Raw genomic sequence first — 27,994 nt, forward strand, 5'->3', positions numbered from 1 at the left:
CCTGGAACTCACTCTGTAGCTCAGGCTGGTCTCAAACTCACAGCGATCCTCCTGCCTCAGCCTCCTGAGTGCTGGGATTACAGGTGTGAGCCACCACGCCTGGCAGTTAATTCTTTTTTTCAAGGTAAAGTCCTAAGAGTAGAACTGACCCACTAAAGGTTTAAATGCAATGTAGATTTTTTAGATGTTGCTAAATTTCTCACATTAGAAATTTCACCATTTTGAACATCCAGTAGAATAAGATGAGTATTTGTGTTTTCCATAGATAAGCTAAAAGACAATTTTAATTTTTTAAATGTGTGACAATCTGGTAGATAAGAAGTGGTACTTAGTATAGTTTACCTTTGCATTTTTATTATGATGAGTAAAGTTAAGCATCTTTTTATAAATTTAATAATTTTTAAAAGCCTCGCTTGATGCTGTATCAGACAAGATTATGTGCATTCAGGTTGGTATGGCCGTAGACCTTTGATGCTATATCAAGAGAGAATAAAAGCATAGTTATGCAAACCCACTTGAGTCAAGTGAATTCTGTAGTTGGGTACTCGCATGGTTAAAGAGATTTCCTTTGAAACTTGAAGGATAGCACATATGCAGGTCTAGGAAAATAATTCATTTATTGAGAACCAACCAAAGCCTGAAGATTTTTCAATGTTTTGTGAATATGAAATAGAATAATATATGGTTTTTAAAATCAAGAAGCTCAGAAACTACTGGAAGATAAAGATAGTTGGTTATAATACTGTGGGAAAGTTATATTAGGGAGAGACACAGATTCTATGCAAATAAAGAAGAGAAACCTATAAAATCAAACCAGAAGGTTGGGGGAGAAAAATGACCTAGAAGGTCAGATTTTTAGGAGAGCATTTCCACTTGAGGTGGTGGCACTTGAAGACAGAATGAATAGCAAACTGTATTCAGGGAATGAAAGGGTCCATACAGGAGATGACTGAAATAAGAGTTCAGAAAAATGAGAAGGAACTAGATTTCATTTGTTTCTTTTCATGTGAATGACTTTTCCCTTGATCCTGAAGCTTGATCAGGAAGCTATAGAACGATTAAACAAGGAATGATAATATTTATTTAATGAATCAATTGAACAAATTATCCCTTCTTTGCAAGTCATACTCTCAAAGAGGCAAATTTGGGCTTTGGGTGTCCTACATAATACCTATTAACCAGCTACTGGGTATTTGGAAATTGTTGACAACCATTTTGGCCAAATGTTGCTGCTCATTTTGCAACATGTAGTTTAGCCTGGTTTTGCTGTTCACTCTGACTCATGGACTATGCATGATAACATTCAGTTTCTTTTTGGTTTCCAACATGCTTAGGTTACTGTAATGATTATAATTTCAAGTCATCTTTCGACATGCATGCCAAACACTGAGTCCTATTGAAACAAATATAAAGCGAAGTGCAAGACTGTGAGAAGAGTTTTTTGTGATATCCTGGAGATATATAGTTGGCTAAATTTATGTGATTTGATTGATTTGGAAAAATTGTTTGTCCCCGTCTCCTTTTTTTGTTTTTTTTTTTCAGTACTTGGCTCTGAACACAGGGACTTCATATTGCATCCATTCCAATAACTCCTGATTTTTTCTTAAGCACATAGCTCTAACAGACTTAATCTTTCCTGTGGTTTTGTTAGTCTTACAATGGCAATTAATTATATCATTTAGTAGTGAAGAACATTAATGGTAAGAGTTGATATGGAGGGTAGCATATGAATGAAATAAAAAGCTTTGGCTTTAAGTTAAAAGTATTATCAATTTATAAGTAATGTCAGTAAGATTTATTTTTTAATAAAAATGAATAGAGCTTTTATTTATAGTTCCTTAAAAGCAGATTAGATATTTCCTCTTAGCTATAACTGCTTATAAAAGACTTTCTTTAAAGAACTTGTTATTATTATTATCATCATTATTATAATTATTTTTACTCAACACAGAGATTAGTTGCCTTTTCCTAGATAATGGCCTGAAATTTTAAGCCACTTACATATTTTCCCAGTACCAGGTAATGGCCCACATTAAGAGGTAATGTTCATTGCATTAAGGCCAATTTAACCAGGGGTATTGAATCTGTATGCCATAGTGGTAGAAGCACTGAACTACGAGTCAAAAAGGTTCTCATAAGAATATTACAGATGTGAAGTTGAGCAAGCTAAATTATATCATTCGTATTAAAGTTCCTCACCTAAAATTAGATACCGAATAGACAACCTTGCTAGTCCTTTCCAGATTCAATAGTCCATTTTTCCACCTCAATCTAATTCACTGTCACTTTGCAAAAACCTGTTAAAGAGTTAAGGCCATTTAAAAATTAAGTAATGCCCTGAAACACAACTCTTCATGCATTCAGTTTAAAAAACATTTAGTGACCTCTTAATGCACTCAAAATATTGCCCTATGAGAAGAAGCACAAAGTTTAAGTTTAAATATACACAAATAATTCTTATAAGAAGAATAGCATAAAAAAAAGAATGGCCTCATGTTATAGGAAAGATAAATACACAAATATCCACACTAAGGCAAGTATTAGGCAAAACATGATATAAAGACAGGGAACAATTAGAACTGACAAAGTATTAATTCTATCACTGATATACTCTAACAAAAAATAATTACATTTATGTCCTTCACTACTATATAATTCTTTATTATTATTGTTTTTAATGTATGTCTATGAATTTAATGTGTATGCCTATGAATTTCTTGATGTAAGAGTAATAAATATTTGTTGTAGACATTTTATAAAAAACAGACAAAAGATGACAATGAAAATGATATTTCATCTCGTAATCTAGGATATTGAGAGCTAATATTATACTGAATTCCATCTAGTTTATTTCCATGCTCATATTTAGTTTTCTTGTAATGGACATTTTTTTCATTGAATATATCATGACTATTTTCAGTGTCACTGAAAATTATTAAATAACATGATTTTTAATGGCTGAATGCATTCTATTATGGGAGAATGTAATTTACTTTGCCAGAAACACTTTCCTGAGGTTTAGCCATTTATGTTAATTCATTCATTTATAAAATATTTTGCAAGCATTACCCCATGCCACAAACTTTTTTGGTGCTGAGACTATAGAATAAGCAAAATATAATAATGTGACGGCAAGTAAAATCAACTGATTCCTCCTAAAGGATTTTACTAAGGCCTTTCAAGCTTCAAAATTAATCATTAGACCCTCTACAAAGAGGTTCAGCTTACTTCCAAATCTCTGGAGTTGGCAGAGGACCACACTGACTAGTCCCAGAGGATTCAGGTCCAGGCTAAAGAGCAGCCATTGTGCCTACTCCACCCAAGTCTTTGCTGAAAGAATAACCCTTATGTGGCCTTGTTCTGTCATGATTTAGAAGGAGATTGGGGATAAGCCTAGGGGCAGCCATTTCATAGATATTCAGTTAATCTCATACATGGACCAACAGGATTACATCAGAAGTTTTCCATATTACATATCAACTCTATTTCTTAACTACTGATTTCTTCATCATTTTATAGTTTCTGAGTTAAACTTCCAAGCAAGAGAATTCAGTTGGCCCAGGTCACCATTTTGAGTGACCCCATGTTAGTCTTGGCCTGCTATGAAACTAGTTTAACAAAAACTTTACTCAAGCATTTAATTTTACTATGAGAATTTATAGGAAAGATACCACTTCTCCTTACTCCATTCTGCAAGGCAGATAACCCTAATGATAGCGGATTTCCTTATGGCTAGGTTGGCTGATTTGAAATATAGACTTCTTAACCACATGTTCACACATAAATAGAGCTGCATCCCAATACTGGACCTGGTATACAAGATAAAAGGCTTTGTATTCATTGTTTATCTTATGGTACATGATGGGATTTATCACTTATTTTGAGTCCAAAGGTCTATTTGAAAGTAATTCCCTTCTGAAAGTTTTCTGAATCAAGAAAAACAATTTTTCAAACTTTTTAAAACCCTTTATTCCTAATGGATGTCTTCATCAAGATAATACAATTGCCAAATATTGACAAAGACCTCAACAGCAACAAGAGTTTGTTCAGCTAGACTAAATTAGTATCCAAGATTAAAACAAGCTTTCCTATATGAACTTTTAAAGTAATTTGTTTCTAATTAATGAAAAATAGCATTTCTTATGGGGGTGAAATTTTTAATATAAATTCACTGCACATGAATGATCTGATTTTGAATTTCTTTCATGTTAAATAAAATTCATTTGTTTTAGAAAATCCTGAAATAACACTATTACCAGGAATCATCAAAGCAACTATTAGTTAAAAAAATTATAGTGGTTCAGAGTCCTATTTTTTCATGATGAGAAGAAATGTAAAATATCAGAATTTTGTGGGTCATAAAGGGTCTTAAACTGAAATGGTAGCATTTTAAAAGTGTTTTAACTGAGTCAAGACACACAAGCTTATATATCTGTGCTTTGTCATATATGAGAAAGTATTCATAATTAAAGGGAAAAATAAAAGATAGATAATAGGAAACAGGGATATAAGTCTTCAGTTCATGGACAGGCATACCTGTGCATTATTAGCTGAAGTAAGAAAAAAAAAAGAGAAAAAAGCCCTATGATATGACTTAAAAGACATTTCAATAAAAAAAAAACTGATAAGTTAGGAAATCAGGTTATTTCTGTTGTTCAAATTCTAATTATTTATATTTTGGGGATCTCAAGGTTGATAAATGCCATATTTTTGCTATTCTTTTATTTTTTGGTACTGGGGATTAAACTCATGTTCTTGTGCTTTCAAGGTAGGGGGCAGAACGACTGAGCCACATCCCTGGCCCAATGCCACATTTTTATATGATCTCCAGTTTTGAATACACTTGAAGATTTCTTTTGAAGAGGAGTTACCTATATTTCTAGGAGCTAAAAAATTCTAGAAGCTAAAAATACAGTTATTAAAACAGAGTAAATAACAAAAGTACTTGTGATTTTATTTGTAGGCCTGTACAATTAAGGTCAAGAAAGGAGTCTTTCAAATTTTATTCAGATTATTTCTATCTTATCCTGGTAGAATTTTTTGGAGGAGTGCTTTATCCTGATTATTGCTAATGCCAGGGGCAAACCCATACATCTGATAAATGAATTTAGCTTTCTTTTTTGTTAGTGATTTTTCTCACAGAAAATTATTTTCCTTATATACCTTATTTCAATTAGTTCTTCTTTCCCCATACAATTTTATACTACTTGCCTCAAGCAAAAATAAGAGCAAATGGTTCACTGAGTGTTGATACATAAGTATTAAGAACTGAATGAGGAAGAGCAGTAGCCCATTAGAACGGGCTTCTCTGTTACCCAGGCAGGAAATAACATGAATGTAGGAATAATGACTGTATTTAGTTATCGCATTCCTTTCATTTATATTTATAAAAATATAACTATTTCACCTATATCTTAAATAGAAAAAGGAGCAATAAAGCTAATGATTGCTTAAGAAAAAAACAAAACCACCCCATCCAACTGCTTCCCAGCAGAAATAGGAGAGATTTGTAGGTGAAAAATCTTGCTCTTCACAAAAGCAGGAATCTTTAAATTGTGTTCACTTTCCAATGCAGAAAAGGGTTGGCTGGAGCACTCCCCCATTCTACCATTAAGTTCACCATGTTGCTGTTGCTTGTACAATAATATGTCTTCATTTCTAGATGCTTCATTCAGTTTCTACTACTGTTTTAGAGCTGCAACTTCATGCTGAAATGGCTGAAAACCAAACCCTAGCCTCTTCATCAGGGTGATTTTCATGTGTTCTGTTATTTTTCATTGTTTGAAGAAAAACTCCAAGTACTTACTGGGTTGAGTACGACTGTGAAGAAAAGTTCACCTCCTTGAATACTTTTGTCCAGCTCTTTAGGGCCTCCTGGATATTCTTTGTAGAAAATTGTGTGAGTGAAAAGGCCACAGGTCTGTCTTGGAAGAACCTGAAGGAAAAATGTACAAGAGAAAAGCTCCTTTCAACCAATTACTTTGTAGAAACTTTTTCTCCCATGAAAAATGGTTGCAAAGGTGTTATCATTATTTAACTCTAGACCTAGGAAAACCTCACATTGTTGGAAAGAGAGAATGAGATTAGTACAGAAGGGACCATGAGAGAAATTGCAAATATATCTTAAAACTAAAGTAGACTTTGTATTATTTATTACCACTTAAAATCTTAAAGTCAATGCTTTTGTTGTGAAACCTAAAATACTTTAGCATTTTAAGAAATAAAAAGTAAAAATAAGATTAAAATTAAAGTTAGATCGAAATTAACTGTGCTACACTGTAATCTTCATAAGCAAAAATATAAACAATAATACCTTCTGTCAAATTCTATACATGCTTTAGAAGATGAGGTCAATTACTAACTTAATGTGCCTTTTAGAAAATGACATTTAATTTAGAACAAATACCTAAAACATAAATCAAAGTATCTGCTTCAATCTAAAAGATGTAGTAATTGCTCAAAATTCTAAGTGTGAAGCCTGCCAGTTCCAAGAGTCCATAAGAGGTTATCCATTTGATAATTAACTCTTAGAATGGCTCATAAATAAAATGATGAATAGTCATTTAGTAAGTGAAAAGTCTTTTCATCCTTTGTATATTAACGCTCACTTGAATTGACAGAAAATCAATGAATATATTTTGGGAAACTACACAATTTTATCATCATACATAAGTAAGTCTGTTGCTTACTGGTATAAGCAAATAGATTTCCATTTTTATTGTTTTGATTCTTAAAGTACATTTGATTCAGGAAGCCTTTCAAAATATTACCTTTTCAGGACTTGCCTTATTTTGCAATCATCTACAAATATACTAGTTCTTTATTTTTAAAAGTTTGAAGGGTTGGAGATTTAGTTCAGTGGTTCCACCGCCTGCCTTGCAAGCAAGCACAGGGACCTGAGTTCGATCCCTGATACCAAAATAAATAAATAAATAATAAAATAAAATAAAATAAATGAAACATATATTGTAATAAATTTTTATCTAGTTCTTGGAAATTTTTCTCAGGAAACAATTCTCTGCTCAATCAATATATCATATTTCTGAGTAAATAAAAACTATGTATCCTATTTATTTTAATAAATTGGTAAAAGTTATACTGTAAGAAACTTATTTTAGTATAGTTCAAAGAACTTCAATCTAAATCATGGGATATTAGTTTTGTTTGAAAACATTAAACATTTTAAAAGCATTATACATTGTTATGCATAAGATCAACAACAACAAAATGTAGCTAAAAGAAATGGCATTCTAACTGAATTAAATATATTTTCTAACATGTCTTAAAAATGTCATTTTCTGGAAGTTAATGACTTATATAATATTGCTTCATTTAATTAACAAACACTCCAACTCCATGCTAGTCAGTGTGAGAATATGAAGATAAATGCTATTTACACTTGAAGAATTTAAGATATAGATTCAAAAGCTAAATAATAAAATGCCCACATATGATTAAGTGCCAGATTAGTGTTACATTTCAAAAGTACGTGACTCTAGCTAAATCACTTTTAGGGTTCAGTCTGATTGTCTTTTTGAAAAATTATACAATATATATAGAGCTGTCCTCAAAGCTTGGTGGCCCGGGTAATTTTCTAAGTGGAGATAGAAATCAAAAGTAATTTGAGTTTTCTCTCTTTTTTTTTTTTTTTTTAGTCTGATTGTCTTTTTGAAAAATTATACAATATATATAGAGCTGTCCTCAAAGCTTGGTGGCCCGGGTAATTTTCTAAGTGGAGATAGAAATCAAAAGTAATTTGAGTTTTCTTTTTTTTTTTTTTTTTTTTTGGTACTGGGGATCGAACTCGGGTCCTTGCGCTTGCGAGGCAGTCCACCAAACCGCTGAGCTAAATCCCCAGCCTGAGTTTTTTCTTTTTAAATTATTTAAGCTTGAACATAGCAAAGAGGAAATTGAGGCTTTACCCAGCAACTCCAGGAAGGACTCTTCCTCCTGAGAGTATAAGCATCATCATGAGAGGCAGAGGCAGTGCACCACTGGGTGAAGCAGTGGGCCACTCAGGAGATAAAATGCTGTAGGACACAGAACATACTCCTTCAAACAGCTTTCTCATACTAGAGAAGGAAATGAGGTTTTTTTTTTAGGTATTTTGCTGTGGACTATTCTGTAGATACATTTCTTGGAATGTAACACTATCAAATTTAAAGTTTTAGACCCTGATAAAACCTTGGAAACCTTATAGCTGCATGGTTATGAAAGCCTCCATCAGTAAAAATCTTGGCCAGTAGTACTTGAAGCAAGTATCTTGTAACTAAGGTTTCAAACTAGCAAAACTGTCAACAGTGCTTGTGGCTAGTAAAGACCACCTGGCACTGCCAGTAGGATTAGTGGGAGCCTCTGCCAATGGGCATCTCTAATGGCAACAGTTAGTAGAGAGTCAGAGTGTATCTGATTGCTCAGAGTCTCTGGATCTTCCCATAGATCATACACAACCGGGAACGAGAGGAGAGTTTCTGGCATTCCACCAATTATTTACTGTAGGAGGATAAAAAATTACCCCATAAAAAACACAAGACTAGAAGCTCAGAAACTTTAGGGTTAGGACTCAGACACCTTAAAATTCATGATTTTTATGTCCCAGGGAGAATTTAGGAACTCAGGAGAACAAGATAACTGCAGGCTGAGTTTGTTGTTGAACTGACATATACCAAGGTGCCTTACAGTAAATGATGTATGATATCAAACTTGGATATTGAAGAATAAAGGGTATGGAAATAGGTAGTTGCCAGAAAGTCATCCCAGGTGGAAAGAATGGTAGAAGTTCAGAAATAGCAATACTGTTATAGGCCTGTTTGGTTGGAGTGAGTGTATAAGCTGCACAGAAATGGAAGATAGTTAAGGTAGGCTTCATCCAGCTTGTTTTCAGGACCTGGAAGAGCACATTGAAGGGCATGGAAACAACTGTAACTCATAAAAGTTAGAAAGGTCAGCATGGAGGCAGCAGTATAGAAAGATTCAAAAGTTGGCATCATCTTTGGCACAGAAGGCAGTGGTAGTGGTGGGGTAGATAGAGGCTATGAATACACAACAAATTAGCACAACAGTTAACACATGAAAACAAAAGCAGTTAATTAAGATAGTGGTTGTGCTAAAAGCAAATGAAAAGATATAAAGAAGTTACTGATGGAATTTAGAGACTGATTTGAAATGTGGTCTCTATGTGATGTTTAAATTGCAGAACTGAACTGGGAATAGCAGAAGCAGCTGGGTTTTAAGGGAAGATAATGAGTTTAAGTCTTTTGAGTTTGATTTATGAATGGGCCATTAATTTTTTTTCCTCAGGTCATATAGGAAAAGACATGTCTGACCTAAGGTTTATACCTCAGTTCCTTGCTCATTTTTTTTTTTGCTGTCTGTCAGTAGGAGGGCACACTGGCTCTTGTGGTATCAAGCTGTATCTTTTTTGGGATGGCTTCTAGCCCTTTTTTCTCTCTCTCTTATTGAATAATCAAGTGCTTGCTGAACATTTCCTACTTGGAAATTTCTTGCATGCACTCACAAACCAAATATAGAGGCTTCCTATGCAAAAGTGGAACTACGAGGACACCCCTGTCAAAACAAGAAATCTGTGACTGCTTTTATTACTTGCAAGATTCATACATTTATAATACAGGTAAAATATTTTTTTCATGAGAAACAGAAACTCAATATATCTCAAGGGAAATATCCCAGCAAGTTTTCTGGCAGTACAAAAAGAGAAACAAAACAGAAAAAAACCTTGATAAAGTCTTTATGGACTTAAGTTGACTATTTATGAGTTCCTATTGTTTTAAGATGACAAACAAGCATTTGCCTGCTTGTTGTTACATAATTATTATATAAGGCAGGTCTTTAAAACTCTCTGGTCAGAAGGCTGACAGTTTACAGTATTGTAAGTTCATTTTCTTACTGCTCAGCCAAAGGACAAGCTGGGATAAAATGTGGCCATTCTATCTGCATCTAACATTTACAACATTGTTTTACTGAGGGAAAAGTCAAGACGTGAGTTGAGAGAAGTGAAACGTCATTATCCACTGTAATTTTTGCAGGCAGCAAACTGCAAGAAAAATCAGTTACACCTAATTCCAGAGAGTGGATATTTGCTCAAATCTATCATTTTGAGAGTTACTAGGAGGTCCATTACTGTCTTTCTAGTACTTTCCTTGGATTTTCTAGCTTGGGAAACATTAAGATTCAATTACTTATTTTGGGAGGTCTCACAAAGTTTTAGGTAGTAACATTATTTTGATAATATACATTTGCCACCTATGTAAAAAACAAAGCAAAACAGAAACACCCTGGAGAGAATTAGGCAATGGATAGAAATGATTTCATTGACATTATCTATCATCTGTTCTCTGTATTATCATCTGATAAGGATTATGTGGGACTGGACAGTCGGCTCTTTGCTTGCTATAAAAAGTTTAATTTTTTAGGCTGGCATAGTTAAAAGAATACAGTTTGATTGGCTTATATAAGGGTAAGTGGCTAATATAGGGGGAGGTAGATTTTTTTAACCTAGTAAATAAGTTTTTGAGGAAGTGATAGCTTCTAAAAATCCTCTGAAATTTTGATGTAACTTTTTTTTTTAGTATTTTCACAGCATTGCCAGCTAATCAGTACTGTCAGTTTAAAAAACATTAATTAGAACATCCTTTGCTTAGATATGACAAATATGCTTCCTACAGCATATTTGGCTAAAGTCAAGCTTTTAATTTTTTTGCTCTTCTTTTGTTCTTGCTTCAAGTGAGGAATATAAATCTAGCAGAATTAGGAATAATGGAGAAAGTTTACCATGATGTTTTTGTGGATGAAGCCCCTCCGATATCTAGCTGGTTTCAGATGTGGATATTCTTCAGTGCTGGTGATTTTAATATTCCAAACTTTCTTCCAAGCTTCGTAAAGCTGCACATGTACAGGGTAGACACCTGAATGGTGTGGGGCTACTGCATAGCCCATGTCAGTAGGAATGCCATGCTCCTAAGACCAAACAAACATCCGTTATGGGAAGATCTAAAGTGACTGTATTTTAACCCCAGGACTTTCAATTGTACTATTTCAAAAGTATACTTGTTTAGGAAATCTATCATTACTTATTCTTTGGCACGGTTAAAGGGATAGATATTAAGACCTCTAGACTTTTTGAAGCTAGGTAATCATTCAGCAGTACTGAACTTGATACATTTGTGTTTAAAAGGTGGGACAGACAATGTGCTGAACTCTTCAACACATTCTTTCAAAGCCACCTGTTTTTGTTTGCTCACAATTCAGTGAGTTGAATAACAAACATTTGCTTAGGAATGATATTCACCATATTACATGCAATAAAGCCAGTGTTTATTAGAGGAACAGTGAACATTGCAAGTTCACTAGGTTAGCTGACAGCATTTTATTGTTTGCTGCACAGGTTCCATCAAGTTTGCCACATTTCTGTTGATCCCTCAGCATATGTGGACCAGTAAGAGACAATGTTCCCTTTCTCAGGAGAAGTACCCTTTTGACTGGATAATGTAATACAATTCTGTAAACCAATTTTCTTTGGAGTTGAAGCCCTCATAATGGAAGTAGAAAGTATTGAAAAAGCCAAATAATGGAAAAGGAATCCAGTTTTTTAAAAAGTTTCAAAATTACACACACACACACACATACATACACACACACACACTGTACTCATGGAATAACTAATCAGGGGCTGCAGTGTTTTTTATTTAGTTGGATCTGCTTAAGTTCCGTCAATTCTAGAATAAACCTATGTGAAATCTTGATCACAGTGGTGGGAGCTCAGGACAACTTTGTATTACGGGAACTGTCCTCCATCTGAGGCGGTCCATTAATCCTGATACACTGCTCTTTGCCATAATGGATAACTGCACAGGCACAAAAGAAGAAATATGTCTTTTCGAAAAGGGAAACCCACTGTTTCAGCAGTGGACATATATTTTTTTCTCCCAAATGATCTTTTCTCATTTTTCTGTTTGTATTTGTATTTTTCAATTGCTTGATAGGCTTTCAGGGTTCCACTTAAATTGGCTTCCTTTGAATTACCTATGGCTATCTTCCTGCCAAAGAGCAATTTCACATACTGAGAACCATGGAACAAGGCTGTTAAGTGGATTAAATTGTAGAAATGTGCCATAAATGGATAAGAATGAACTCAAAGAGGTATGGCTAGCTTTGTCTTTCAACTTAAATAGCAACAAAAGAGGAAGGAAGTGAATGGAGCACAGAAGAAAACATGTTGCAATGGTTTGCTGTTACTTTAGCATCTATTCAGATTTCTTCAAATTGCATAAAAAGTACTCAATATTTGGTTCCAACTTAGCAACATCATGGAATCTATCATCACTCATCCCTCTCTTCCCAAGTTGTAGTTTCCTTCACGTCTTTCCTTTACATTGTACACATTGTCCCCCTCAAGCGGAATGTTTCGTTCCTCTTATAAACCTTGTTCATTGCTCAAAACTCAGTTTCGTAGCTGTAGCTGAAGATGCTAGAAATGACAGCCACTAAAATGGTGCTGTGAGAGAATGAGTGTATAGAGGGTGGGGTGGACCATACCTGTGTTGCTGAAGGATGAAAGGGTGAGATTAATGTTCTTCATTTTATCCACGAACTTTTAGAAGTTTCAATTACTATGAAACTATCATTATATCACTTAGAACTACAGAAAAATGGAATTGAAATATCTCTTTGCTTTTTAAACTGGCTTTTAAAAACTCAAACTAAAGCAAGTTTTTCAACTAAGAGTCATGTACCAACATATAATTCGTGTTAGAAAAGGTCAGTTTTCATCAAAAGTGTTTTAAGAATTGAGTACAGTCATAAAGACCAGATGAAAGAAAGTGAATTTCAGTCACAGGTATTGAAAGGAAAAAGCCAAACAATTGCAAGTTAAGAACTTTTTGAAGAGCACAGGATGAAGGAAGAATGAAATTCAAAATGATTTGAAATTCAAAATTAAATGCCTGAAAAGTTGTATAAAATTCTGCAGACCCTTATCTGTCACCATGCACTAAATTAAAATCCAAGTGGATTAAAGATCTAAATATAAAAACAAAACACTAAACTTGCTGGAAGATAAGTTAGGCAGAACTCTGGAAGACACTGGCATAGGAAAAGACTTTATGAACAAATCCTCAGTAGCACGGGAACTAGAAAGAATCAACAACTGGGATCTCATCTTATTAAAAAGCTTCTGCACTGCAAAAGAAACCATCAACAGAACTAAGAGACAACCTACAATGTAGGAAAAACTTTTTACCAGCTGCTCTTCAGACAAAGGACTATTATCTAGAATATAAAAAGAATTCAAAACAACCAGCACCCCCAAATATAAAGACCCAATTCTAAAATGGGTATCTGAAATGAACAGACATTTCTCGGACAAAGAAATAAAAGCAGCAAGTAAATATATAAAAAAATGCTCCACATCACTGGTCATTTGAGAGATGCAGATGAAAACAACACTGAGATTTCACCTCACCCCACAAAGAATGGCTGCTATCAAGAAATCACACAATAACAAATGTTGGCAGGGTTGTGGGGAGAAAGGAACCCTTCTCCATTGTTGGTGGGAGTGCAGACTAGTGTAGCCACTATGGAAGTCAATATGAAGATACCTCAAAGAACTAGGATTAGAGGTTCCATTTGGCCCAGCCATCCCTCTGTTGGGTATCTTTCCAAAAGAATTAAAAGAATCATACCACAGTGATATATGAACACTCATGTTTATAACGGCACAGTTTGTAATAGCTAAAACTTGGAAACAGCCCATCTGCCCATCAATTGGAAACTGGATAAAGAAGATGTAGTTTTTCTATAAAATGGAATACTACTCAGCCATAAAGAATGATAAAGCAGATTAATTCATAGGTAAATGGGTACATTTTGAGGATATACTTCTAAGTGAAATAAATAAGTCACACATATGCAAATACCAAATAGTTTCTCTAGTGTGAGAAACTAAAATAGTACTCAAGATACTAACGGGACCATTAGCAAATAGGAAGAAAAGGACCAAAGGTGTAGGGACAGTGAGAAGGATAGGGAATGGGGAATAAGGGGAAAGGAAAAAAATATGAGAAAATGTAAAACTGGAATTAAAGTGCTTGAAGTGGGGGAGGGGTGGAGGGGGTGAAGGGAGGATGGGGACAAAGGGAAAAAATGAGAACCAAGACCTGGCATGTAAAGGCACAAGATCCCAGTAATGTATGTAACTGTGCTGTCTACCTAGAATGTACCAATAAATTAAATTAAATAAAAAAATGAAAAAAAATTCTGTTGATCAAAAATTTAACCTTGAGGGCAGGCGTGGTAGCTGAGGCAGGAGAATCGCTGTGGGTTTGAGAACATCCTGGGCTACATAGTGAACTCCAGGTCAGTCTCAACCACATAATGAGACCCTGTCTCAAAAATCCAAAAAACAAACAGACAAAAAGTAGTCAGTTATGTCTTTAGGAACTATGTATAATGGAAACAGTCCAGCAGAGACAGAGATAGTTCCCTCATTTTGGATTATTTAACAATATTTGGCAACCAATGCATATATAGTCTATCATTTTCCTTCTAGCTTTTGACTCTGAAATTTTATTTTTTATTTGTGTTCTGGGGTAGTAGAGTTTAATGGTGGAAAACTCTTGTCCTGAACTCACACATATCTGGCCATTTTGCTTTTCCATTTACCACCTGTGTGGCCTTCAGAAAATGACTTATAACCTCTATGCCTCATGTTGTATTCTCTATGTTCTTGTCAAAGAGTATGTATCTCAGACAGCTCAGAAGTAATAATAATATATGGGACGCATTTAGTGAAATTTCTGAAATATGTAACCCATTCAGTAAATGCTATTTTTTACTGTTGTCAAGGCTGCACTGCCTCCATTGTTTTGACATGCTATGATCCTATTACTCACCATACTCTGAGAACTGAAACTTCTGGGTTACCTTTTTAAAATTATTCCTAAGAGATAGGACCTTTTCCACTTTCACCATAGATTTGGGGATCCTGTCTCATGAAGATTCTGTGGTAAACTATAACTTCTACCCCAACAACTTTTTCCTCAGTCTATATAATCTTAGATCCAGGAACTTTGTAATCTATGTAAAGATTTTCCTTTACATAGAAGGAAGGAGATATGGATCCTCAAAAGAACTGAGGAATGTGGCTATATGACTATAAAATATAAAGTAAATACTTTAGAACATAGGTGAGATTCCTTAGTCTGAAAACTACACTCTTCCATCTCTCAGTCCCCAAATCTGCTCTTTCTCTTTGGTGGCTCCATGTTATTAAATGACAGTATCAATCATCAAGCAATCAGATGCTGTGTCAAAAAGATAGATGCTATTTTTGTCATCTGTTTCCTTCAATCATAAATCCAGTCCAGTATCATCTCCTACCGGTCCTACTTCCAGTACATATCTTAAATATAACAGTTTCTCTCCAACTCTGTCATCATCATCTTAGTCCATTTCACTATCTTACCCTATAGCTGTTTCACACAGACTCCTAATGTTATACTCATTTCCTCTCTTGCCATGCTCTCCATTCTTTACACAATAGGCAAAAATATTTAAAAGACACAAATATGATGATATGACTTTATATTCAAAATCCTTCCTTAAATTCACTATGCACCTAAAATGTAAAATTCATAGCATGGTCATAAACTTTGCATGATTTGAACCTTGCTTCTTAATCTAGCATTTTTTTGTCACTTTCCCTCTACCTTTCACTGTATTTTGGTCACATTAAGCTTTTCTTGCAACTCACCGAGAACTATCCTACCTTAGTATTCTCCTCTTTGTGGGTTTTCTCATTCTACAGTTTTCCTACTTGAACATTTTACCCGAATATATCTGCAATCTCTTCTTTGTATAATGAATTACCTAAAGTCTCTCTTCCTCAGTAAATGATATGCTTCATGAAATGAAATTTGGGTTCTGTTTTCACTGCTATCTACCTGTCTTGCCAACAACAAGCACTTGAAAAATATCAGTGAACATTATGTGTAGACTTGTTCTAATTACCTTCTACTTTTAATTTTTTTACTTTCTGAATTATCTCCATCAAAATATCAGCTCATCTGAAGAATGGACAAATGATAACTCACATGAAATTTGAATACTTATATAAATAATACTTTAAAAAATTTCTTGAGACAGTAGTTAAAATTATTTTAGTGCAAAACGGACACATTTGCTTATTTTAAATTTATATATTTTAAGTTTTATTGTGTAAAAATGAAAATCACGAGATTTTCATAAATTATTAAAAAAAAAAAAAAAAGAAGCCGGGCGTGGTGGCGCACACCTGTAATCCTAGCACTTGGAAGGCTGAGGCAGGAGGATCACTGTGAGTTCGAGACCAGCCTGGGCTGCACAGTGAGTTCCATGTCAGTATCAACTACATAGTGAAGCCCTGTCTCAAAAAACAAAAAACAAAGAACAAACATCCAATGTAACAGTAATTCAGTTTTATCAAGTAAAATGTGATGGTAGAGTCCTTAGAAAAATTTATTAAAAAACTACAGGCTCTAAGAACAAAATTAGCATTCAGATATTCAAGTAAACCCAATTAATTTTGTTACTGAAAAAAATCATTGTTTATTGCTATCTTTGACAATATTTCTTTATTTAAAGTCTTACTAGTAATTAAGAATGGTACTTTTAATGTTTATTTCAATCTTTATAAACAGAAGATAGTTTTTAATTTCCATTAATGTGTAGAAGACCCATTACCTCTTTCTGTACTTCACAGAGTACCAAGTATGCAAACTAATGTAATTTAAAATAAACCAGTGTTAGGAAGTCAATCAGCTACTGAAAAATCTGCAGAGAAAAACATTTTAAAACTTCATTACAGCATAATTTAGAAGTACTTCTAAATGCTTTCCTGCATTTTATTTTGGTTTTGACACCCCATTTTCTCAGTATGTAGAAGTTCATGCTTTGGTTAACTATCTCAGTGTTGAGAATTTACAATTTACATGGCTCAAAATAAAATTTTCCTATGTTTACCTTGGTATTTTGGTCTTTCTCTCTCTCTCTCTTCTCTCTCTCTCTCTCTCTCTCTCTCTCTCTCTCTCTCTCTCTCTCTCTCTCTCTCCCTTCCTTTCTCTTTGATTTTTCAGTGGCTTCCTCAAGAATAGTAACTATTTGAGATATTATTTCACAAAGAAACACATTTTTTTTCCAGATTATAAGAGCATTTTGGATAATGAGATTAGAACCCTTTTAATATAAAAGTCACATGCATATGCACACATAAAATATATTGAAAACCCCAAATTTATTAAATTGTTTCCATGAATATAAGAAGAATTTTTAAATGTCTAAAAACAGTTTGCTTTCTTAGTGTAAAACTGATGGTCCACAAACAAATTTTAGCTTGTGAGGCCCTGCAGGGCCTCTGAAACCTACAGCCGCTGCTGTGACTGAGGGAAAGTAAGAAATAGCAGTGATTGTGGACATGGTGGCCCAATGGATGTAACTGAACACCACCAGAGAAGTCAGGATCTATCTCTAGGTTAGAGAATTAAAGTTTGGTGTTGCATGTAAGTTGTTAAATATAATGGTATTTCTTATGATGGCTTAAAATTTAAAATTTTATAAGATATGATTAGCAAAATAATCTCATTTTTTTTCAATTGTGAAATAAAGGGGTTTGAAAAGTAATGGCTAAGTTTGAGATTTAAAAATTCTATATTTCTTTGGCATAAATCTTTTTGATTTTAGAAATAATTTTTAAAATTATTGTAAATTTCCTAAATATAAATGCACTATTTAAATCTATGATTTAATCTTAATCTATCGTGAACATTTTTCTTTTCACTTGAGGAAATAATAGCCTCCTAGAGCATAAAGAGACATTTATATACATTCTCCTGATAGTTATAGATTTGGCCACTATGTGTTGGTCTGGCTCCTTATATGGTACTGTTTAATTCATACTATAAATTTCATTCCTTGGCTAGTGTGTGAAAAACCTGTTGTGATGATCATGCTATTTTTAATGTATTTGGTTTAGGGATTCAAAATCATTCTTTGATGATAGCTCTTGTAAAATAAAGACATTGGGTGGTCTTCTTTATTCCTGTTTCCTGGTAATAACCCTAAATCCTCAGAATTTCTAAAGTAATAGGAGTGTTTTATTCTTACTGACCCCCTGAGAGCATATGTGAGTTTATGTCATGACTTTGGGATTTGGCTATTCTAAAAAGACCAGTCATGCAATTAGAAAGTTGGGGTTTTGAGGCAGGTAACGTCAGCCTGTTCTCTGGGTAAGAGAAAAGAGTTGGAGATTGAGTTCAGTCACATAGCCAGTGAGTCAGTCAACCATGCCTATGTAATGAAACCATAATAAAACCTGAGCTTTAGGTGAACTTTCCTAGTAGTTGGTGATATTTCTGTGAATCCAGAAACCTCTGTAAAGAAATATGTCTTACAGTTTACATCACAAAAAGCATGGCTACAATAGCAAACAAAACAAAACAAAACAAAAAACCACAAAAATCTCTTGATAAAGATGTAAAGCAGAGATTGACTTTACTGTTCTGAAGTTATTTATGTCTGAAAAAAGGTTAGTGTTTAACTATATAAAGAAGAAAGAATCTTACTCTTTCCATACTCAAAGATAGCCAAATCCATGGAAATGAAATTATCAATGTGCCAGAAATCCTGGAGATAACAGCATAGTACCATGAGAAAGCACACATCTATGACTCCTAGGCTTAAGCTTGTTGTTTCACTATATTAATTATAGGGGTGTATATAACTTCACCAATTCTCAATTTTCTAACCAAGTAAGGGCAATAAAACTATTTTGCAGTATTTTGAATTATGAAAGATATAAGCAAAGTTATTGTTTGTGTTGTTTAATTCACTTTCAGGCAATTAACAACATTCTCTGTTTTTCAAACAAATAAAATAAGATCCATCCAAACTTTTTAAGATCTATAACTGAAATGAATGAAATATAGAGACAGAAGAGTTTTGGAGGGTTTTGTATAGTTTTTTCTTTTAAGAAAAGATTTAATTGTTTTGCAGCAACCACAGAATGTAACTCTCAAACTCTGACCACAGCTCCAACTGCTGTCTTCTGAATGCACCAAGAGTACTGAAACAGACTCTTTCGTGGGACAAAAAGTATAGGTCTCTGGATCCAGGATTTCCTAGTGGCGTTGCTACACTTTCCCAGAACTGCTGGACAGCCTAAGACAGCTACCCTTGCCTTTTTTCTTTCCCTCTTTTTTCACTTCAGGTCAATCTGCACTGAATTGAACAGTTCTCCGGCTTTCTCTCTCCAGAGTCTCTTACTTGCACTTTCCCTAGGCCCTTGCATATCAAACCTTTTGCTTCAGCTAACACAGCTTCAATCCATAAAGCAAGTTTCAACAATGGCATCATTTTCCAATTTCTGGTTCATAAATTCTACAGTTAAAATTTAATCAAATTTCAAAAAAAAAATAAGCAAAGAATCCTTCCACTTTTGCACTTAAACAATTCAGAATTCTTACTTAATCAGACATCCCTAAATTATACACTATCACTAAAAGTTGTATTTTTCAAAAAGTTTTACTCAATGGTGTATACATTTCTTCTGGCAAAAGTACTTGAAGCTATGTTATGTACAAAATGGGATTTGAAGAATACCCTGGTGTGTAATAAATATAAATGTGACAAGTCTGTAGCACTGACATCAGCAAAACCCATCCTTGACATCACATGTTTCTTTTTTAGGTATGATGCAAGGAAACAGCTGAATTATTTGATGAGCTTGCACGATTTTTAGGAAGCCAAATTCATGAAGAAATTTCAGAAACCAAAGTTAAACTAAAAATTCAGTACAAATGAAGGAAAAAGGATTAAAAATATGCACATAACCTCTATCCATCATTCATTCTCATTTATAACCTCTAGGAAAACAGAATTTAGAGTCAAGTGACAGATTCTCTCTCAGTCTTCCCTAATATCTCTGTAATTTATTTTAAAGTACATTTTCACTTTACAGGGCATGTTGTTTTATTCTCTTAGAGTTCTCTTCAGATTTTTTAAAGAGACATCATATCTTTGTTGAGTGTCTCACAGACACACCATTAAAACACATGCCTTTTGAAAATACTCTAAAAAATGATGTGAACACTTGTACTTTGCATGGGCCAGGTTGATTTTTTTTTTAATTGCTAGGGTTTATTCAAGTAAACACAAAAAGGAAAGTTAGCAGGAAAAAAAAAAGTAAAGCTTTGTTTTTGTGTGGTGTAACGGAGAAGTTGGGAAGTTTAGTTTAATCTAGCTTTTTCAAGAGTTTGAAGCATTCAGTTTTATTTGGATATCTGGGGTCTCTGAGAAATAATAATGCTGTACACAATTCTAACACAGTCTCAAATTACCATAGGACCTTCAAACACATTTAATCTTTCTGAAACTGTACAACGTTGATTAAATCTTTAAAAGTCTTCATAGCACTAAACTTAACTGAAGTTTTATATTCTTGAAAGAATAGAAAAGTTGGTGATGTCTATTTGTGATAAGTGTTGCATACCCTGTGGTATTTATAATAGCCACCAGGACAGGGTCTGTGGTGCTAGTTGCACAAACACAAAAAATTATGTAAATCATACAAATAGCCATTTAAGAAAAAAAAAGACTATAAAACATCAGATTTTAATATACCGAATTTGCTTTAAAATAACCTTTTAGTGAAGTGATAAAATTGTGACACGAGGTTTGTGTAAAAGTAATCAGTAATAGTATTAGTAGCATGACAAAGTATGGTGGTTTATTTGGAAGCTTGACAGACTAGAGATAAAATTCTTACATTACAGCTCCCACTGGCTATGTAATCTTAGAAAAATCACATATAAACTCCTGAACTTTATTTTATTCATATTTAACATGGGAATAATCAGACTTATTGGTGCTTAGTCGTGTAAATTAAGGAGGTAAGGAAAGAACTAAACACAATGTCTCATAAATATTTGGAACTCAGAAATTACTCTTTGTATCTTTCCTTAGGAGAGTCAAAAATCTTCCTGCAGAATCATAGAAAACAGTCACAGTGAAAACAGAGTCATAGAATTTTGAGTTTTATAGCATTTCTTGATCTGAGCATACATTAGAGGAAAGGAATGGAAGAATTAGGGAAACTAGTTTGGAGACTACTGTAATAATCTAGAAGAAGAGTGGAGAAGAAACAATTTAAAAAGTAGCAGAGAATGGTACAAAAGAACTGAAAAATTACTGAATGACTGGGAACACGGAGTGGGAGATATGAAAATTCCAAAGCAAACTCAAGGTTAGCACTTAAGAAGAATTTATTTTTATTTATTCTACCTTTACTTCTATCCCAGCTGTTTATAACTACCCCTTAAAATATATGATCCCACTTCATTTTAAGTAAATGAAGGTTTACTTAAAGGGGCTGGAAAAAGGTTAAGATTTGGAAAGTTAAAAAAGTTAAAATTTGGAAGAAATGAACCTTTCACTCCCATTCTTGTATCCTACTTCAGAATAATTCATAGAGACTTTCAGTTAATGTTCACATAAATTGCAGCAGCAAGAAACTATGTTCACATAGAACATGTACTAAATTTACTTTTCTTTTTATAAAACCAGTTTAAACCACCAGATACTTGTTTTGGAGATAAAATTTCACATTTCTGTTACAAGTAAATGGAAAGACTACTTTTTCTTAAGTTCTTATCTTAGTAGAAGCTATGAAGTCTGCCCATAGAATGGAAAGAAAGGTATTCTGGAGGGGAATTTACAAAGAAAGTGATTCTGAATTCCTGGGATAATGAAATACACTTTCAAGAGCTTATTGATAAATTTACATAGGAAGCCATTAAGTGTATTACTGTAGATTTAGGTGAGAAAGGGATATTCTGACACAGATGACATAATACAGTTTCTAAAGAAAAACAGCATTTTGTATATTTAAAACTTTATTTTTTAAAGTTAATTATTATAATTTTTTTTTCTTAGACAGGGTCTCACTATGCAGTTGAGACTGACCTGGAACTCACTATGTAGCCCACACTGGTCTTGAACTCAAGTGATCCTCCTGCCTCAGCCTCCTGAGTGCCACCATGCCCAGCTGTATTTTTAAAACCTTAAATAATTATACATGGAAATATAGAAGGCTCAAACATTGATGCTATTATGGACCTGTTATTCTCCTTTCTTATTATTTATTCAATGAAAAAAAACATTCATTCTGTTTCAGAAATAGTTTTCTCAGCTTTCTCCTTTGTAATTTCATTTCCATTGAATTAGCTAAACCTGATCTTTGTTTCCTCTTTGATACATATTTCTAATCTCTGATTCATATCTCTTTGATACATACCTTCAATCTTTCTTTATATTCACTACTCTTGCTCTACTGTCTGTGATTTTACTATCTATATGGGAGTAATACAACTCCAGAGAGAACATGCCAATGCAATCTTGGAGTTCAAAATATTAATAATATATAATTTTGAAAATTAATATGATATTATAACTTAGGAAAGTAGATTTAAAAACTATTATTATGACCATATAGTTGTAAAATAATTGCTAATGCACCAATGAAATGCAGCTAAAGGATAAGTTATTTAAAAATGTAATTCCTTTTTAAAGACTGTAATTGGAGAAAAGGAGGAAAACATCTAGGTAGCACAGTGGTTAACAGAACAATTTGAATTTAAGTGCTAGATCTACAACTCAACTGTGTAGCTTACAGAAATTGCTTAATACCTAAAAAAAAATAACTTTTGTCATTTATAAAATGCAGATGATAGTAGCCAGGTTCTGATGAGAATATATTTATTAAATTAGTAAATGTTCCAATAAAATAAGGATTTAATTTGGGGCTCTTATATACCCAGGGTGTAAAACTCACACAAGAGATGAAAGGAAAGTTTGATGTAATGGAGCAGGCCTATGATCTCAGTACTCAGAGAGGCTGACAAAGGAAGATCAAAAGCTTGAGCCTACACTGGGTAACTCAGCAATTTATTGAGACCTTGTCTCAAAACAAAACAAATAAATAGAGATGAGGATATAAAGCTCATGGAAAAGGCTTTGGGTTTAATTCCCAGTACCACTAGGCAAAAATAATAACAAAAACCATATGGATTTGATATACAAATATTTTTCCTAATTATAGATAAAGAGCAAATATAAGACAAATATAAGAATTATGAGTTGAAAATATGCCAAACTTTCAAAAAAAGAGAAGAACTGTAACAGTTTGGAATCTCTAAGTCAATGAACTTAATGTTAACCCCATGAAATTTTTGAAGATATTACTAAGCAGGTTATTGATAATTAATAAAGAAGAAAGCAATAACTATGAATAAGTATGTTTAATACCTTATTATATAAATTCATTTTAAAATAAAAGTTCTATATTCTTATCAGAAAAATGCCACAAACATCTTTATTCTTGGTTTTATAAAGATCCTTGATATACTTTATGTGACTGCTTTGAATATTAGTTGAATTAAGCAGATTTGTAGTTGATATACTACTTTGAAATTATGATGATTATTAGACCTACTTGGGATCTACTTAAATTCATTAACTGTGGTATTATGATGTTCCACTTTAAAAATAACTTGATAAGGTCATAAAATATAGGGATGACAGAAAGTTGGGAAAAATGTAACGCATGTAAATAACAGAATTAATCTTTAGTAGGATGTTTGTATACAAACACTTGGAACATATAATGAATCTAAAATGTCAAAAGTATTATAGACAGCTAAATTAGGTAGAAACACTATAGGTAGTCAGACAGGGATAGGCCATTGAGAGAATCAGTGCAGAAGAGATGAAAACATATTACAACTGTTGCTGCAGACCAGGCCTCAAGATAAAGATGGAATGACCAGGCCCAACATACATCCCTGAGGGATAAGTAATATATTAAACATTATACTATAATTGATATCGCCTGGTTCAATAAAGTCTAGCTAGGCCTCAGCCACCAAGGTGGGTGACCAGGACCTCCTGATCCATCCCTTCCTAAAAATGTCTTTGTTCTTTGCATGTACACTTGCTATATGACCGACTTCCCCACTGGATCAATGTTACCTAGGTGGCTGTACTTATAATTTTATTGGTTGATCATAGTTTTGACCCACATTGTACCCACCTCTTGATTTTGTTACCCACTTTGAGATTTTGCTCTATAAAACTTCCTTTGAGAAGTGGGCTCATTGGCAACTCAGTTTTGGAACTTCTCCTGTCTCTAAGGCGTTATCTCTCTATATACATTTTTCATACTCTTAACCTCTGTTTTCCTTAGAATTCATTCTTTGATTTCAGGGAACATAAGCTTCTCACATCTGATATCTAGCAGGCTGGGAGTTATATTTCCCCTATATCATTTGGAGGTTCCACTGTGATAATTGGAAGGAGGTTAAGAGTTTGCTTTTGTCTCATGGGTTCTGGATAGTGACTGATTTAGGTAATCAGAAATTGTCATCTTGGTTTGTCAGTTTCTTAGGTATTTTTGGTCACTGTTTTTTGGTAAAATAGTGATAAATTTAAATTGAAAACATGGGAAGAGAATGATGTTTCTTTGATGGGATATTTTAGTTTTGTAGGCAAGGTTTTATATTCCTGTTTTGCATATGCTCATTTAGACTTACTAGCTGCTGAATTTACTGGTGTTCCTTGTTTGAACTGTTTGTCTTATTTTGACTATTATTGTTTGTTGTCTTAGACAGCAGTGCTAAGGGTAAAATAATGTTAGAGCATCCCCTAGTGGACTTTGATTCACATAAAATGTGAATTTATGAAATTCTATAAATGGGTCTTTTTATGAAATCTAATTTATATTTAGGAAATATACATGCCTATTAAATCATGGGACTTCAACTGCTAGTTAAAAGGCAGTAGGCCAGCAGATGTCCTTAAGACTTGGTGGACAGGTTTTACTGAGACAGTCTGTTGGGCCTGATCCCTCTTCCACACTCTCAAGGAGAATATTAAGCTTGTTCTGCCTCAGTTTTCTTTCAGGTCTGACCTTCCACTAGTGAGGGGGCAACTTTTGCTCTTGAGATTCCCCACTCTCAGGGCTGAAGATTTAACTCAGTGGCACTGTGCCTGCTTAGCAAGCCCAAGGTCCTGAGTTCGAGCCTGGGCATCAGGAAAAAAAAAAAAAAAAAAAAAAAAAAAAAGGAGATTCCTTACTCTTGCCTTTCCAGACTGAGAATGATGACACATGGGCAAATTGTTTTAATAACTCACCATGAGCCCAAACAAAAAACTGCCTTTTTCTGATCTTTTCCCATCATTTTACATTTTCCTTTTTGGAGGCCAAAGATTAGAGAGGGAGGAATCCTAAACTGTCTACCTTTCCCTCCTATCAACAGCTAAAAACTTTTAAGTAGAGCCCATAGAAAATGAGTGTTTGCTAACGCCAAAGAGAGAAAAGTCATATTAGATGAGGAACATATATCTGGTCAACAGAATTTTGCCTTTCCAGGAGAACACATATAAAAGTGATAATCCCCACTTACTGTTCTAGGCAAAGTCTCCTTTGTACAGGAAACTGAACCTGAAACCCTGTGGAAAGAACTGACCTCTGGTGAGACCAGAAGGGACTATTTCTTAAATCACAATATTTATGGGACCAAACAGTCAGTTTAAAGGAGAATCCCCAAACTCCTGGCTTTCTTTCCCTCCTAGGCCTACTGCTCATCATTTATGTGTGTAGGGGAGGGAAGTACTTTCAATAATGTGTAAGTTGTGGTTGCTAGATGTTGTGAGTCTCATAAGTGTGTGGCAGAGATAGAGACAGAAATTTTACAGTGGATTTTGAGGAAAACAGCCTTGTCTTGCTTCTAAGGAATACTGCCTAGGTCATTAGATAGACAGCACAAATGTCCTGGGGACTTCTTTGCTCTAGGAGCCATGGCAGGATTTACTTAGCCATTGCTTGCCTCTATCTTTCTCTGGAGGTGATCTCTTTTGCAGGCTAGGAAGTGCTATAACCACTTCCAATTTTCCCTTTGATTTTCACTCCCTACTCTCAAAGAATTGAAAAGCAGTTGCTCAAGTCTCTTGATTATTGGTTTAATTTTGCTAGCAATGCTGCCTTCTTTAAACATGACTGCTATAGCTAGAGTCAACAGTAGCTTGTGCTTTGGAAACATATGCTGGAGATAGCAGTGTGATTTTCTGGAGAAGGTAGGCATGTATTAGTATGGGTGGCTAGTCTGACCCTACCTATCTTCTGGTCACTCTCCAGATAGCAGCCACCTCCTGTGGTGCAGGACACGTCGGAAGACAACTTAAGAGGATTTAGAAACCGAGTAGAGATTAAAAGGGATGCCTATTTTTCCCTTGTTGTTTTGCAGATGGAAACTTCTCTTACACATTTGGAATGTATCCTTAAGCAATGGAAATTGTTTAATCCTCACATATTGAGAAAGAACTGTTTAATATTTTTCTGCACCTGTGCAAAGCCTGCCTACCTGCTACAGGCAAAGTGGAATGCAGAGGGCAGTATTGATTATGCTACTATTTCACAAGTAGAATTGTACTGTAAGAGAGAGAGAGAAAATGGTCAAAATTACCTTATGTTCAGACTTTTTTGAACTAAGAGTCAAACCTTACTTGTGTTCATAGTGTAAATGTAAGCCACAGGAAAACCAGACACCTCTGGCCCTTAAGGCGTAATCAAATGCATCTTACTGAGCCTGAGGTTTGCCTCCCTTGCCCTTCAGATCCTAAGGATGAGGTTTCCAAGGCAACCTTAATTAAAGTCTCACCTACTACTACTGAACCTGAGGGTCCCCTCCCTTGCCCTTCAGATCCTAAGAATGAAGTTTCCAAGCCAACCTTAATCAAGGCCTCATCTATTATTACTGAGCCTGAGGTTCCCCTCACCGCCCTCCAGACTCTAAGGGTGAGGCTTCCAAGCCAACCTTAACTGAAGCCTTGACTGGGCTATATCCATCCCTCTCCAATTTTGTTGAAGATCCTCATGGACAGTATCCCTTAAAGGAGGTGGGTGGAGGATTTGATCTTACCCATCATGGGCCCTTTTCTCTCAGTGATGTCAAAGATATCAAACAAGATCTGGGAAAGTTTTCAGATAGCCCTGATAAGCACATTGAGATCTTTAGGGGATATACTGAGACCTATAAACTAGAATTAAAAGATGTGATGTTGCTCTTAAATCAAACAGTGACTCCTAATGAGAGACAAACAGCATTACAAGCTTCTATGAAATTTAGAGATGAATATAATATTGTTAATTTTAGAAGGCCAGAAGATAGGCAGCCAGGGAAACAACCAGTTCCTACTAGAGTCCATGCAGTCCCTACACAAGATTCCTAATGACCTACCAATTGGATGGGAGATTGGAGTAGGACACATCTTCAGACATGTATTCTTAGAGGTCGAAGAAGAGTGAGAACTAAACCCTTCAATTATTTTAAATTGCGAACTATTCATCAGGAAAAAGATAAAAACTCCTCTGCCTTCTTAAGAAGAGACAGATGACTAAATTTACCTGCTACCACTGTGGAAACACAGGCCACCTTAGGAAGGACTTAGAAGTACTATGATAAGAATTGTCACAATTCGCCCCCTGTGCTATGCCCTGAGTGCAAAGGTGACCACTGGATGTCAAACTGCCACCTGCAATGGAGGTCCCAGGGATCAGACTCATATTACCAGATGGTCCTGCAAGACTAAAAGGCCCAGATGCATTCTGTGCCTTCTCCTTCTGGCCAGACTGTTGTCCTCATGGAAGAAAACCAGGTAATTATGATTATAGAGGGAAAAAACACCACCCTATTTTTGGGCGCTGGCATGTACCTTTCGGTCCTCCTGGCCTTCAACCTTGGCCCTCCTTCCAGCTGCCATACCTCAGTGAAGAGTCACTGGAGAGGAGGTAACTTGCTATTTTTCACAAGCCTTTGGCTGTGAGGGCTTTTGGGATGGCTTTCTCTTCTCCAATTCCTTTTTGCATTTTTTTTTTTTTTTTTTTTTTTTT

General features: G+C 34.5%; 1 protein-coding gene across 4 annotated transcripts in view; it reads right to left on the reverse strand.

Moving 5' to 3' along the window:
• Positions 1-27,994, reverse strand: part of LOC104852909 (N-deacetylase and N-sulfotransferase 3) — a 175,764-nt gene that overhangs the window by 78,723 nt on the left and 69,047 nt on the right. For all 4 annotated transcript variants that reach the window (XR_004515714.1, XM_010610738.2, XM_010610745.2 and 1 more), the window contains exons 5-6: positions 10,792-10,977; positions 5,807-5,935 (exon numbers count right to left, since the gene is read on the reverse strand). Coding sequence is in view for 3 of the 4 variants with exons in the window: in XM_010610738.2 (XP_010609040.1) it covers positions 5,807-5,935; positions 10,792-10,977 (315 nt within the window). In the remaining variant the exon portion in view is untranslated. The remainder of the gene's footprint in view (positions 1-5,806; positions 5,936-10,791; positions 10,978-27,994) is intronic.

Source organism: Fukomys damarensis, unplaced genomic scaffold (assembly GCF_012274545.1).
Source record: "Fukomys damarensis isolate Sample0158 unplaced genomic scaffold, DMR_v1.0_HiC HiC_scaffold_38, whole genome shotgun sequence".
Classification (NCBI taxonomy): Eukaryota; Metazoa; Chordata; class Mammalia; order Rodentia; family Bathyergidae; genus Fukomys; species Fukomys damarensis.